The 13,627-nt window shown below is 50.1% G+C and overlaps 2 protein-coding genes across 6 annotated transcripts in view; both read right to left on the bottom strand.

Moving 5' to 3' along the window:
- Positions 1-1,716: 1,716 nt before the first annotated feature.
- On the bottom strand, positions 1,717-5,288 carry RHO (rhodopsin). Its single transcript, XM_037386828.1, has 5 exons — positions 4,816-5,288; positions 3,740-3,908; positions 3,457-3,622; positions 2,992-3,231; positions 1,717-2,645 (listed from the first exon to the last, which is right to left on the bottom strand). The coding sequence occupies exons 1-5, from the start codon at positions 5,174-5,176 to the stop codon at positions 2,526-2,528; spliced, it is 1,056 nt and encodes a 351-aa protein (XP_037242725.1). The 5' UTR covers positions 5,177-5,288; the 3' UTR covers positions 1,717-2,525.
- A 4,632-nt stretch (positions 5,289-9,920) lies between these two features.
- Positions 9,921-13,627, bottom strand: part of IFT122 (intraflagellar transport 122) — a 33,487-nt gene continuing 29,780 nt past the window's right edge. For 4 of the 5 annotated variants that reach the window (XR_005103860.1, XM_037385080.1, XM_037385082.1 and 1 more), the window contains 5 exons: positions 13,391-13,502; positions 12,824-12,952; positions 11,884-11,963; positions 11,080-11,244; positions 9,921-10,370 (listed from right to left, as the gene is read on the bottom strand). Coding sequence is in view for 4 of the 5 variants with exons in the window: in XM_037385080.1 (XP_037240977.1) it covers positions 10,281-10,370; positions 11,080-11,244; positions 11,884-11,963; positions 12,824-12,952; positions 13,391-13,502 (576 nt within the window). In the remaining variant the exon portion in view is untranslated. The remainder of the gene's footprint in view (positions 10,371-11,079; positions 11,245-11,883; positions 11,964-12,823; positions 12,953-13,390; positions 13,503-13,627) is intronic. The other variant, XM_037385081.1, reaches the window with a different exon arrangement.

Genomic DNA, 13,627 nt, shown 5'->3' with positions numbered 1-13,627 from the left:
GCCCTTTGCCAAAGCTTTGTGAGGGGCTGGAGGGAGAAGGAGCTTGTCCAAGCAGTGGGTTTGGAGAGGGAGGAGACATAAGGGGTCGTGGAGTGATCACCCTGAACACGTACGGGAAAGGCATCTGCCTGCTGCTTGGTGGGTGGTGGGGTGCTGGCATTGCAGCTTGCTGGTGGTATTTGCTGTGGGGCAGACAGGGAGCCAGCTGGTGGCGTGGGGACCAGTTTCTGCGCACTGGGTGATGGCTGGCTCCCTTTGCCTGGGACAGCCCCACTGGGAAATGGGGGGCTGCATTGCCAGGGGAGCCTGGAAAATGACAAGGAAAAAGGAAACAAGAAAACAAATGAGAAGAGGAAAATGGAAAGCTGCTTCGTTGGCCAGCGAGGGCAGGAGAAGTGACTCTCCCACAGTAGCCCCAGGTGTGTACCCATGAGCAGGACCCCCGCTTGTCCCTGCCCACTGAATCCCACCGTGCTCGGGGGATAGCGCTCCCAGCCCCACATGCAGGCAGCCCCTCCATGTTGGCTCTTGGTACAGCAACCACCCCGTGTTGAGGACAGCATGATCCCATGGGTCAGGTGTGAGCTAAGCCCTTGACCATCTGGGGTCCCCAACACACCCAGGGTGCTTCTGTGTCACAGCCACCTTAAAAATAACTCCTGCTGTGATCCTATGGATACTTTCCCTGCTGTTCCAGCAAGGTAGGATATTTGTGCTACTTTCTGTTGTGCTTGTGCTCATGAGGCGAGCCTGAGTAACCAGCTGCTCTTTGTCACAGGAACAGTGTGGATGTCCCCACCATGGGGACCACCGTCGTTCTTCACAGCATGCCAAGTCAGTCCCTTCCTCTTTACATGAGTCACAGGGCTTTCGTATGCATCATCCCTCAAAGACGTGGGGAAGCTGCAAGCCCAAGGAAAAGCCGGGATTACATGATGGTAGGGCTGGTTCATGGCCCGGCTCAGCAGACATGTTACCATGCCAATGTATGTGCAAAGTGCTGCCCAGAAAGACCTTTGTCGAGGTCTGTGCCCACCAGCTAGGCCCATGGGATGGATCTTGGCAGGAGACTGCAGTGCCGGCAGAAGCTGGGTCTGGAGCCAGGAGCTGGGAGAGGCACCCAGTGCCTCAGGGCCCTGCATGCCTGGCTATCCCCAGACCAGCGCAGTCAGCCCATTCCCTGCTCCATTTCCAGTCCATTTCCGAATTCCCCAGGAAGGGGATGGTGGGGACACTGGAGAGCTGCAGAGGCTGGCACCACAGCAGGGTTGGGTGCATGTCCCCCAACCATCTCCTCCTCCTGGATCAGGCCATCCCCTCTCCAGCAGCTCCATTGATGCTTCTGGCACCCGCCTGGGCTGGCGAGGAGGGTCCCAAAGCCTTGCTTGCCCCTGCCACTGCCAGCAGCAGTTGTAGTTCTGGGCGCTTTGTGGGGTGGCCACCTGCTAGCTTGGGGCCAGATCATGGCCAGCATGTGCTGGGGCCAGTCCTGCCCGTGCAGGGAAACCACAGCATCGCAGGGCTCCCATGGATTGCAGCCTCGTGGGCAGCAAATAAACACCAAATCCTTCCTCCTCTTCCCTCCAAAATCAGCTCCCAGATTTGAAGTACATGAATCAGACATCAGCCTAAACACTGAATTATTCATAAACCTCCAATCTTTAGATTTCACTGAATATGCAGAAGTATCGATAAAAAAAAATAATGAGAGAATTGTACTTGCAAATTGCTCTTTATTAAAGGTTTAACTTGCATGGGTTCTGTATGTTCCCTATTAGACCTTGCAAAGCCGCATAGGATTAGAAATCAGAGGGGATAATAATGTACAAAAATAGTTTCAAATGTTGATAACACTGAACAGCGAGAAAAACATCTTATTTGTATAACCGAGCTAAAAATAAAAATGAAGAACACTGCTACAATTGCAATATGCCATCTTGTAGTGCTTAAAACATATGCCGACATCTCTGAGCCATATGCTCCCATGTCTTGCCTGCTGCAGCGCGGAGGGAAGCTGAGCGATGCGCCGAGCGGCCTCGAAAGCACAGCGCGGGCCGAGCCCCCCCGCCGGGGCTGATGCCAGGCGGACGGCAGCTGAGCCGGGGGGCGCGGGGGGGGCGCGGCGGGGGCACGGCCCGCGGAGCCGGGGGGGCGTGAGGATGAGCGGTGGGACTACGAGGGGCGGGGGGCGGCCCGCTGCGGGTGCCGGCTCCGGGTGCGTGCGGTGCGCCAGGTGCGGCAGGCGGCATCGAGCCCCCCCCGTCGGCGGCCGCTCCGCACCCCGTGCCGGGCTTCCTGCGGCCGTCGCCTCTGCGGCACCGGGGGGCCACCCGTCCCCCGGGGGGCCACGGTGCGGCCGACACGCCGGCGGGGGACCGGGCGGGGGCTGCCCCGCAGCAGCCGGCCCGGCCCCGGGGCAGAGCCCGGAGGGGGGGCGGCGGGGGGCGGCGGGGCCTGCGGCAGCGCCCTGGGACGGCGCGGGCGCTGCGGGGCCGGGCCCAGCTGCCGGCGCCCCGGCCCGGGGCCTACGCGGGGGAGACCTGGCTGGTGGAGACGGAGGAGGTCTCCGTCTTGCCGGCGGACGTGTCCTCGTCGCCCAGCGGGTTCTTGCCGCAGCAGAGGGTCGTGATCATGCAGTTACGGAACTGGAAGGGAGGGGTCCCGGTGAGGCGGCGGGCCCGGCAGAGCTGCGTGCGCCCCTGCCCCTGGGGTCCCTGCCCCAGGCCACCAGCCGGGCCGGGGCGGGCACAGCCCCAGCTCCTCCACCAACCAGCGGCAGGGCCATTTCGGGCTATGCGGTAGTGCATCTTGCATTTAAGAGTTACGCAGTGCCAGGACGAGCTGCACAGTTGCCCTCCTGGGCATCAGAACAGGATCACCTGGACACACGCCCCCCTCCCAGCCCACTGGCACCTCAAAGTGCCACACCACTCGGCAAGCGGGTACAATGGAAAACCCCAACAAGGAGCCGGCCGCCCCCCTGCCGGTTACCTGTTTGTTCATTACGATGTAAATCACAGGGTTGTAGATGGCAGAGCTCTTGGCAAAGAAAGCCGGGATGGTCATGAAGATGGGCCCGAAGTCTGACCCCTGGTTGGTGAAGATGTAGAAAGCAACGCTGGCATAGGGGACCCAGCAGATCAGGAAGGCGATGACCATGATGATGACCATGCGGGTCACTTCCTTCTCTGCCTTCTGGGTAGTGGCAGACTCCTGCTGCTGGGCGGCAGCCTGCGGGCAGAAGGGAACAGAAACATGATGGAGCTGGGGAGGGTTGCACCCGCGTGGGACATGGGGTCAGGGCTCGGGGTAGTTGAGCTGCACATCTGGAGTTTGCCGTTTCCCCCTTTGCAGAAAGCCAGCCTTTCTGTCACCAGTCTGGAGCCTGGCATGGGCCCCTTCCCAGCACTGGGGATCGGGGTGGCCCCCAGCCCACCACCACTGACAGGTACCCACCTCCTTGACAGTGCAAACCAGGTTCCCGTAGCAGAAGAAAATGACCAACAGCGGGATGGTGAAGTGAACCACAAACATGTAGATGACGAAAGATTCGTTGTTGACCTCTGGCTTCAGAGTGTAATAGTCGATCCCGCACGAGCACTGCATGCCCTCGGGGATGTACCTGCAAGGTGAGCCAGGCAGGTCAGCGCCTAGCAGAGGAGATCGGCTGGAAGCCCCAGTGGGGCCACAGCCAGCCAGGCTCCCGCAGCCCCCACGCTGGGCACGGCACCCTCCCTACCTGGACCAGCCAAACAGCGGGGGAGCAGCACATGCCAAGGCCATGATCCAGGAGAAGGCAACACCCATGATGGCATGGTTCTCCCCAAAGCGGAAGTTGCTCATGGGCTTGCAGACCACTACGTATCTTTCGATAGCCAGGACAACCAGCGACCAGAGAGCAATTTCACCTGCGCCACGGAGAAAGATGGATAGGGACACAGGGACTTTGAGCATCAGGAGGAGAAAAACACACTGATGGCAGCATGAGACCTCCTCAGACTGTTGTTCCTGAGGAAGACCCCTGGCAGCAGGTGAATCTCAACCAAGGGTTCATCTGCCAAGTGCAGCAGGAAGGCATGAGAAGACACCTCCCCAGTGCAATGCTGACCCGCAGTGACCACTTTGCTGCTGCATTTTGAGATCCATGGCTGGATCCTACCACTCATCCCAGACATCACCTGCACCTGCAAGTCTATGGTCCCTCTTTTAGGTGCAGTGAGTGAGTGCCCATCATCCCAAGATTTCCACTCATTACCCACAGCTTCCCAGGAAACTTGTGCCACAAGGACCGCACCAGTAAAATGGCTGCCTGTGGCTGAAAGCTGAGCTGAATGGAGGAGAGCATTTTTAGACACACAATTTAACATCTGTTTCGGTCAGAGCCTGGCTGGCACAGGGAGGAGAGCCAGCTTTGCTAGCCTGCGCCACCATGCACCACATCGGAGCGAATGACAGACGCACGAAACAGGAAGAACAAATTTGTCATCTCTCAAGTCAGAAAGCAAGCCAAAAAGATGTGCAAATCCAGCAACTGCAAAATCTGCTACTGGTTGTTTTTCACTGCTGCACTGTTGTTCTCAGGATACTGAGCAGGTGGCTACCAAAATAAGGTCAAAAAAAGAAAAAAAAGGTGTCATTTGTCACTTTCTTCACTTCCCACCCTGAAACACTGCAACTGCCTTGGCCCACATCAGCAGCACACCAAGGACCTTTGAGATACCACGCTTCTCCAAGATCATCTGGGTGTCTTCCCTCCCCCTCATAAAAGCTGGGGCAATTCCTGCCAGAAGATTTTTGAATATTTGGAAAACTCACCACCCAGTGTAGCAAAGAATCCTTCAATGTAGCACCCTGTTACTCCAAAGACAAAGTACCCATTCATTGAAGTGTACATGGTGGTCGTGAAGCCTCCAAAGACCATGAAAAGATCGGCGACTGCCAGGTTCAGAAGGATGTAGTTTAGAGGCGTCCGGAGCTTCTTGTGCTGGATGGTGACGTACAGAGTGAGGAAGTTGATGGGGAAGCCAAGCAGGATCAGCATGAACATGTAGGCAGCCAGTGCCGAGAACTTCCAGGGCTCAGCCAGGTAGTACTGAGGATACTCAAAGGGGCTCCGCACCACCCCAGTCTTGTTGGACATGGGCACGTAGAAGTCTTGGCCTTCTGTCCCGTTCATGGCTGTGGTTTGTGAGGTGCCTTTTGCTCTTACTCAGGTGTTTCTTTTGCACGCAGGGGGATTGCCTCTGAAGTGGGGCTTCCACCACGTCTCAGCCTTCGCCCCGAGGAGAGGTGGCTTTGCTCACCTCCACAGGGCACCTCTTTTAAAGTGCCCCCTGGGGTAAGCTCCAGGCATTGGTGTCAGCGCGATTAGGGCTTAGGTAATTATTAATCATAATCATCTAGGGGTAATTGGCTTTCCTGGGAAGGCGTTAAGGTGACACCTGTTTCTGGCCCACACTGTCATTGTTGGAGACCACTGCTCATGGTCATATATAAAGAGGTAGCTCTGCAACACACCTTTCATTTGGGGGGGCCCAAATCAGACAGCAGCTCCACTTGCACAGCCTCGCTCCTCAGCACGGTGTGTGGGAGCAAGGGTTTGGGTTGGGCCCTGCACCCGTGGCAGCCTGTGCACCACACAATCCAGAGCTGGACATCCACAGCTCATGCTGCCGTCACCCCGGGGAGGCACTTGCCCCCCAAGACCCCCAGTCCGCCCTCCATGGGCACTCAGGGGTGCGCTGCCCAGCCATGTGAAACACCTCCCTTGGTTTCCCCAGAGAGGTACTGGGAATGGGGTGCGTTACCATCAGGTTGCCAAGAGAAGACAAGGCACATGGAGATCCTTCTCTTGGCTGCGCTTTCTCAAAGCTCCCGGGCTGAGCTTTTGGCTCGCTAACAAACAGGAGCTCCTTTCCATCCAGCACTAACAGGAGGGAAGTTTGCAGTTCTGAACCCCACAGCTGCGGGTTTGGGGGCTGCAGATGGTTGCTGTGCTGGACAGGTGTGGCCTATCAGTGACAGAGGGGTGTCTCAGGCCTGTTCTTACAAGGGGAAAGTGGATCCATGATGCCAGCTACTCCCCACTGGAGGGCCATCCCCACTGTGACTGCCATTCCCTGTGGGAGGCTGCAGAAGGGTGCTCTCAGGCACCATGAGCATCACCAGTCCTTCTCCCACATGCTCTCAGCCACCTCTTTCTCTGCTGCGGGATTTGACTGAGGAGGTTTGAACGCCACATTGAAACACTGACTCCACTGGCAGGCTTCCAGTTGTACCATCTCCTCTGTGCCTGGCTTTGCATTTGGTTGGGGTCATGACAATTACATTGGCAACACCTAATAAATAACCTAGTCCATCTGTCCTGGAGAGGCAGCATTCTGCACTGGTGCTGAGAAGGCTGCTGGACAAGGGCACTGAGGGGAGGTTCTGAGCTGAAGCCAACACTCAGCTTCATATGCTGGTTAACAGACACCTTTGGTGTTCCTGAAACCTTGCAGGATCATCAAATTCCACAGGGGAATCCGTCGCTTGGGCCTCCCATGTCCTGTCTCTCTGCCTCCCCACTCAGTTGCGCTTGAAACGTTCCTTGTGCTTGGAATAGCGACTGAGTTAGACATACTTTCTTAATTTTTCAGAGGCAATGGGACAACACATACAGCAGAATAAGCACAACGAAGCCAACTGCAGAGGATCTATCTTCTGGAGAAGGTGGTCCCTTTACAGTTCATACCATCATGATTCATCTTTTAAACACCAAAACTATTTTCCCATCTCCTCTTCAGTTTTTCCCCCCCCACCACCATTTCCCACCTTTCTCATTAGCAGTCAGTAACACTGCAGCTGACAGGCAGGTACGAGCTGGCTCCCCTGCAGAGGCTAGGCAAGGACTGCCTGCTCTGCCCCTAGGTAGGGGACCTGACACTCCCCTCCCCTTGCTGTCTTGCCAGCAGCTGGGGGCTGAGCTGAGCATTCCTTGCGGATAGGAGCAGGTAACTGCGAGTGCCTCATCCACACAGGAGCATGTTCCAGAGCCACTGGAGTTCACGGTGGGCAGAAGCTCACATCCTCTTGGCCTCGGTAAACTTCCTTTGGTCCTGGCCTAGTTTTAATCAGTGTTCCTTATGGGTTAGTTTAGCACGTACAAAAAGTTTAAAGGACAAAAGCACAAAGCACTGCACTCTCTTTAAAGAAGAGACCAAGCTGGGAAACCTTCACTCTGAGTGGGGAAGGTCTGAAAGAACTGAAGTGCTGGCAGCACAGACAAAGGAAGACCTGGCTGGCTGCAGCCAAAGGCAAGCTGTGATCACTCCGGACAGTCCCAAAGGTCGTCTTTCATATTAACGTGAAAATACCACGTGAAAAGTCCTCACCACATTCCACTCATCCAAAGTCCCTCTCAATTAACTTTTCACACGTGTTGCCAAGGCCAGCACAGTACCACTACCTAATTGCAAAAGCAGCTCTTCATACTTGTACCTGGGCATACAAGAAGGATTAGAGGTTTATCTTCCCAATACACAAATGTGACACCTTAAGCTGTGATGCAATAAGCCACTGCTGAGGTTAGCAGCTGCTGCTCAGAGCTTAGGGCCCAGCATGCGTCACCACTGGAGCACAGCAGTGAGACAGGCAAGCAGTAATGGGGTAGAACAGTGCAAATCAAAGAAAACCATTGGTCAGTCACTCACAACAGTTTCAGACAAAGGTGCTGTGGTGGGACTCCAGGACTCCTTATGATAAGGTTACCTGAGAGTTTCAGAGGCACAGGGCGGTCTGGAACCAGAACGTCTTCCCAATGTATGAGATGTGTCAAGTATGGTTTTGCCTGGAAAATCCCCATTACACTTTTCAAATCTACACTGTATTCACAGAGTTGTTTAAAAGAAGGTGGCTTTTTGATTCTGTGTCACAGCAAACCCGATCTATTTATTTCTATAATTTTTCATTTCCCCCAGCTCTACGAAGCCAGCTCAGTTCCGGGAGAACGAGCCGAATTCCATTCTCTGGCTCACATCTCAAACAGCATTGTTTATCCATGTCAATAGCAAAGTCTTCATTGCAAACAGTGACAGATGAGTCAAAAGCAGACAAGTGGTAATTAAAACAGAATGTTTTTGAAGTGGTAAATTAAGCAAACTTGGTCAGGAACCATTGAGGGACCCAGAAACCCTGTAGTGCCATTGCAGGGCATCACTTTCAAGAGGAACTCGAGCAGACACAGAGACATCACTGGCTTCATGTGCAAAGCGCTGTTTAACAAGCTAGCTGCTTTACCAGCACCCAACAGCCTCAGCCAATAGCTTAAGACAGGGAAGTAGAATATCATTTCCCACTCAAAACAAAGGGAGGCTGTGACAGATGGGCTGTCATAACAACAATAGAACTCAAGGGAACATGGGCACAATTAAAGTCAACAGACCTATTGCTTCCCAGCTCCAATCCAGCCTAGCTGGTTACCTACACAAATTGCTCCCATTGCCAGAGAACCACTCAGTGACCACCCTCAGGAGATTCAACCACCTGGGAGTATGTTGGCATGGGGGTCTGGCTGGGACAGAGTTAACTTTCCTCATAGAAGGCACCTGGTGCTGTGTTTTGGAGCTGTGTCTAAAGCAGTATTGGTTACACACCAGTGTCATAGCTACAGCTGAGCAGTGCTTGCACAGCACTGAGGTTCTTCCTGCCCCAACCCCAGCAACAGGCCAGAGCTAGGCAAGAAGTGGGGAGGGGACAGCACTGGGACAGCTGGCTAAAGGACTATTCCACACCAGAGAATGTCATGCTCAGAAATAAAAGCACAGGGAAAGGAGGAAGAAGGGAGGATGTTGTGTTTGTGGCATTTGCCTTCCCAAGTAACATTATTCATGGCAAGGCACTGCTCCCCAGGAAGCAAGCTGGACATGTGCCTGCCACTGGGAAGCAGTGAATAAATTCCTTATTGCTTTGCTTGCATGCACGGCTTTGCTACACTTAAACTGTCTTTATTTCAACCCATAAGCTTCTTTGCTTTTGCTCTTCTGATTTTCTCCCAGTCCTGTGGGGAGGTAGGCAGGGAGTGAGTGCATGGAGGCTTAGTTGCTGCCTGGGACCGACCCACTATGTCTGGTCAAGCAGCTGCATCATGACAATCCCCTCAGCAAGAGGCTGCAGTAGAAGGCGGCAGGTCATCTCCTCTCACATTGTCTGCCCATGGCTCTAGGGCAATACTGCTCAGAAATGCTCCTTCAGTACATCACCTCTGGTCATCACGACAGCCAAGGGGCCTGCACGAGCTCAGGCAGCTGTACATACCTACACCACAAAGGTACACTGAGATCACAAATGCCACGAGAATCAACAGGATACCAGGAGTCATGGGAACTATCCCATGATATTAGCATCACAGCAATTTACATCAGCTACAGCTGTCTCTTGACAACAGTGCAGAACTCTCCCAGCCTGGGTACAGAGGAGGTGCTGTGGGAAACCACTGCCTGACTACAAGCCATCAGCTGCTTTGGTATTCCTGCCTGGCACCCTGGCATATTTTTAACTATGCAAATATACTCAAGTTTAGCCCATCAACTCAGTGGTGTTTCTTTTGTCAGTGGTGAACATGCCAACATTACCAGGATTACATACGTGGCAGCAGGCAGTTGAGGTACTTCTGTCAGGGTAGCTTGGTTTACATGAAATGTACACTTCCACATGCAACCTGGCACTCTGCATTTTAACAAGGGTGAATTCTAGAGATTAAAAGCTTTGCCCTGCCTCCCCTTGCTGTGGCTGTGAGATGGTTCTCAATGCCAAGGTCAGTGTAACTCAAGATCACATTTTAAGAGCTCTAAACTCTAGTGCTGTTCTTGCCTAAATGGAATAGAAAGAAAAAAAAAAAATCAAGCTCAGAAATAGCATTATAGCAAATCCTGAGACAAAGATTAGTGGAAAATAGTCCCATTTATTTGAAGATCTGTCAATAACAGGAGCAGATCAAGTCCTAACACAAGTTGGAGTAAAAACAGTAACTACTTCAAGGCTGAACTTGACCTGGAAACATTCCTGTAAAAATCCGTGTTGCTTCAGCTGCTTGCCTGGGAAACGGGGAGGACATGCAGAAACAACAGACATTTTCATTTAAAACAAATAGTTACATTTCTTCAAGTCACTTGCACTCATGTACAAAATGGAACAAGATGACTTAACTAAGTTGTTAGGAAAACTCTGTGAATCTAAGTAGTGTTTTGCCAAGACAATAGATGAAGAGGGGTCTGTCAGTTGAGGTAAAAGATTGTTTTTCTTCATTGGTTTGACTCATCTACTCTCCGTCGACAGAATGGACAACAGTTATGCTGGAGTATAAGAAGCTCATAGTCTTCTGTGTGAAACATCTGTTAATTAGGAACAGATTTAGGGACAAGTTAACTTGTGACTTGCTCAAAGAAAATGCAAACTGAGCTCAACAGCTTCTCTAAGGCAAAGACATTCTGAAGCTACCATTACAAGAGAATTGGTCCTTTACTTTCAATTACTTGAGAGCACTACAACCTGGTATAGAGCAGCAAGCATTTCACAGACCTCTGCCAGTGTTGCCAAAGCAGCGCAAACTAATTAATTACTTTTGCAGAAGAAAGGACAAAAATTAGACAGTTTCTGTGTAAGCAAACGTGATTGAATTCCAGCATTTCAAAAAGCCATTCTTGAGGGGGACCGAACCACAAGCTAACTTAGTTACTAACTGATTTTCCTTGCTAGACCAGGCTGAAAGTCAGAGACACTGAGCAAAAAGAAATAAATACAAATCATCATTTGTTGTTCAGCCAAGGTTTACTTGAGAGGCTCTGACTTGCTGTCAGTGCAACTTCTCAAATTCAGCTACCTCAAACTTTTCAGAAGGCAACTGTTCCTCTGTGCATCACACAGCTTAGTTTTTGATTTTCATCACCTTCTCTGTCTCTGCACTGTTCAGGAATTTGTTGAATACATTTTGAAGTATGAGGTTTTAATTATTAAATTGTTTCAGCCATAGGGTTCTCAGTAGGGTTTTTTTTGGCTGTGTGGTGTTGGTTTTTTTTTAAACGTCTCCAGTGAAAACACTACCTGAAAACATGATGGACACATGGTAATGGAGGCATCTGGTAGCAGCGAACGGTAGTACTGCCATCGCAGTGGCTTTGGCCAGCGTTTAATCAAGACATCTCTCCGGCTCATTGACTGGAGAACAGCACGATTCACAATCACTGGAACAAACTCTGAGCCTCCTTGCTGCAGGAGAGCAGTTTAGAAAGAATTACTATTACCAACTGCAAAGCCCTTTGAGGATTAATAAGATGTTGCAAGAAGCAAAGGCAAATTCAGTAGAAAAAGCTAATATAGAATGAGCCTGAGTCTAGTGTCACCAAACTCACTGTCAGTTTTATCAGTACCTTCAGCGATACCAGCATCCAGCCACATCTCTAACTCTGTTTCAGTGAGCTTCCATTATTCATTTAAACACAATTATTTGTGAATAACACCCAAGCCTACAGTCTTTATTAAAAGCTCACAGTAATGACTGTTTTATAGGTATACTGCCTAGACACAGAAATACCCTGGGGGACAGCCCTGTGGTATCACTGCATGATGATAAAACCAAATTCCAGGAATGTTTACTTTAAGATTTTTGCTGGTTTGAGGATTTTGGGGGGTGGGGGGTGTCTGTTTGTTCGTGGCTTTCTTTAAGAGAAGAGTTAACTGATACTTTCCCTCTCAGCTGCTGTGCCTTCTTCAGTCTCCTGCTTTGTATCTCTCTTGTCTTTGTAACATTCACACCAGAAGAATGGCATGGATTGCAAATTAAAGTTTTCTATTAAATTTTGTTGGTAGAAAGAAACAAATACTGGAAGATACAGGTAAGGCTCTTACCTCAAAGCTCAGTTTTGCTGTAAAGGGATCATCATCTTCAGTAATATCTGTATTGTCATCAAGCCTCAAACTCTGCGCATCTAGATGCATTTCTTAAGGAAGAAAAACAGTTCCTGTAAAATTAGCTGTCCTCACAGTAGCTAGCACTCAGAATAAATATGAAAGCATACCAGCAGGACTGGTATCCTTGTTGCTCCAGAGTGTTCTCAAGCAGCTACAGTGCCTAGATTATCATAGAAAGTACGAGAGAAGGGCTTGATGTGATTCACAGTGACTGAGGAAATTCATCATCGCAGCTGCTGTAGAATGGCAAAACTGACCACAACCAAGTATGACATCAGCTCTGCCTTCTTTCTCTCTCTGCCCTCTTCTGACAGATGAAAAAAGCAAATGAAGCAGCCTATTTAAATTGCATTGTTGAGCAGCTTTAGTCAGAGATTGTGTTTTCTTGTACATTACACTGTACCTAATATTATACAGCCCCCATACCAACTGGGAGCTCTAGATGCCAAGGAATTACAAACAGATTCCAACAGGAATGGTTACAAAGAAAATCAATGCTGGTTTCCCTTGGCTAAAAGAAGGCAGCCTCTAAAGCAAACTGTTACTAGAAGTGAATAACACACTTCAGATTTTCCCTATTCTTTACAGAAAGGAGTTAAAACAGAATAGGTGAAACATGGCATTCCATTGTTAAAAAGAAATATTTCGCATGATTAGAAACAAACTGTCCTGATAAAAAGCTTAATGAAAATATTAGGTTTAGTTAAAACATCACTTTGGTTGTTACACTAACTTGAAAAGGAAACATGATGCAATTGCACTTACATCTGTCATATGACAAACAGAAAATTTTAACCCTAAGGGGGGGAGGGAATTGAAAATTGTTGCTTTTTTCCCTAAGAAAAGGACTGCAAACAAATTTTAGTCAAAAGGATACGGTCAGTCATCATCTCTTGCCATTTATTCTCTCCTTTATTCAATGCTGGAGCTTCAAGATCAATGAGAGCTACAGCTTCTTCATCTGTGATGCCATCTTCCAGACAGAACTCAACCAGATGCAGTACTTCTGAAGGAGTGTGAAAAGCAAGGTGCATTTGACCTGCAAGTACTCATAAAATGTCTTCTAGAAGATACTGTACCCCTTAAGAAATGAAAACTCTCTGGCTTCTGTGACAGTGGTGTTCTGCCCACATGTTCTCATGAAGCAAGTTAAATAAGAAAAATTAAAACAAACCAAAACCCCCTTCAGCTTCTGAAAGGATTACATCTGTGTTAATGAAACACTTCATATGTTCCGTGTCTCACAATAAACCAATGTTTTACTGCTGCTATCCTGCGATGAAATCCAAGAATCCCTGGGACAAGAGGCAGCCACTTAGTCAAATTTAAAGTTGAGAGGAAAGATTTGTTTGACCAAATAATTTGTTCTCTCTGCAGTGTTAAGTACTAGCCTACTCTGTTTACCAACTTAAAAAGTACAGTGAAATGTGATATTCCAACGCACCATAGGAGGAAGCGGAGAAGACGAAAGGTTGTCTGCAGTTAATGCAGACGTTCCCCAAGTTATTTAGCAAAGGGTTGTTGGTAGAGCATCTGTAACACAAGGGCACAAGCTCCTGCAAAGACACATACAGAGCACAGTAATCATCAACAGGTCAGCACATCCTGAACTCTTTGCTTTCAAGTAAATATGGGCACCTTCAGTTTACACCACTGATACTACATCAGCGCTAAACTGGAA

Source organism: Falco rusticolus, chromosome 4 (assembly GCF_015220075.1).
Source record: "Falco rusticolus isolate bFalRus1 chromosome 4, bFalRus1.pri, whole genome shotgun sequence".
NCBI lineage: Eukaryota > Metazoa > Chordata > Aves > Falconiformes > Falconidae > Falco > Falco rusticolus.
This window is presented reverse-complemented; position numbering and strand designations above follow the sequence as displayed.

Bases quoted from the DNA above. Each gene is read 5' to 3' on its own strand.
- RHO (XM_037386828.1), bottom strand. From the start codon at position 5,176: ATGAACGGGACAGAAGGCCAAGACTTCTACGTGCCCATGTCCAACAAG. The intron at 3,909-4,815 runs GTGAGTTTTCCA...TCCGTGGCGCAG, and splicing joins ATTCTTTGCTACACTGGGTG to GTGAAATTGCTCTCTGGTCG. The intron at 3,623-3,739 runs GTAGGGAGGGTG...CTCACCTTGCAG, and splicing joins CCGCTGTTTGGCTGGTCCAG to GTACATCCCCGAGGGCATGC.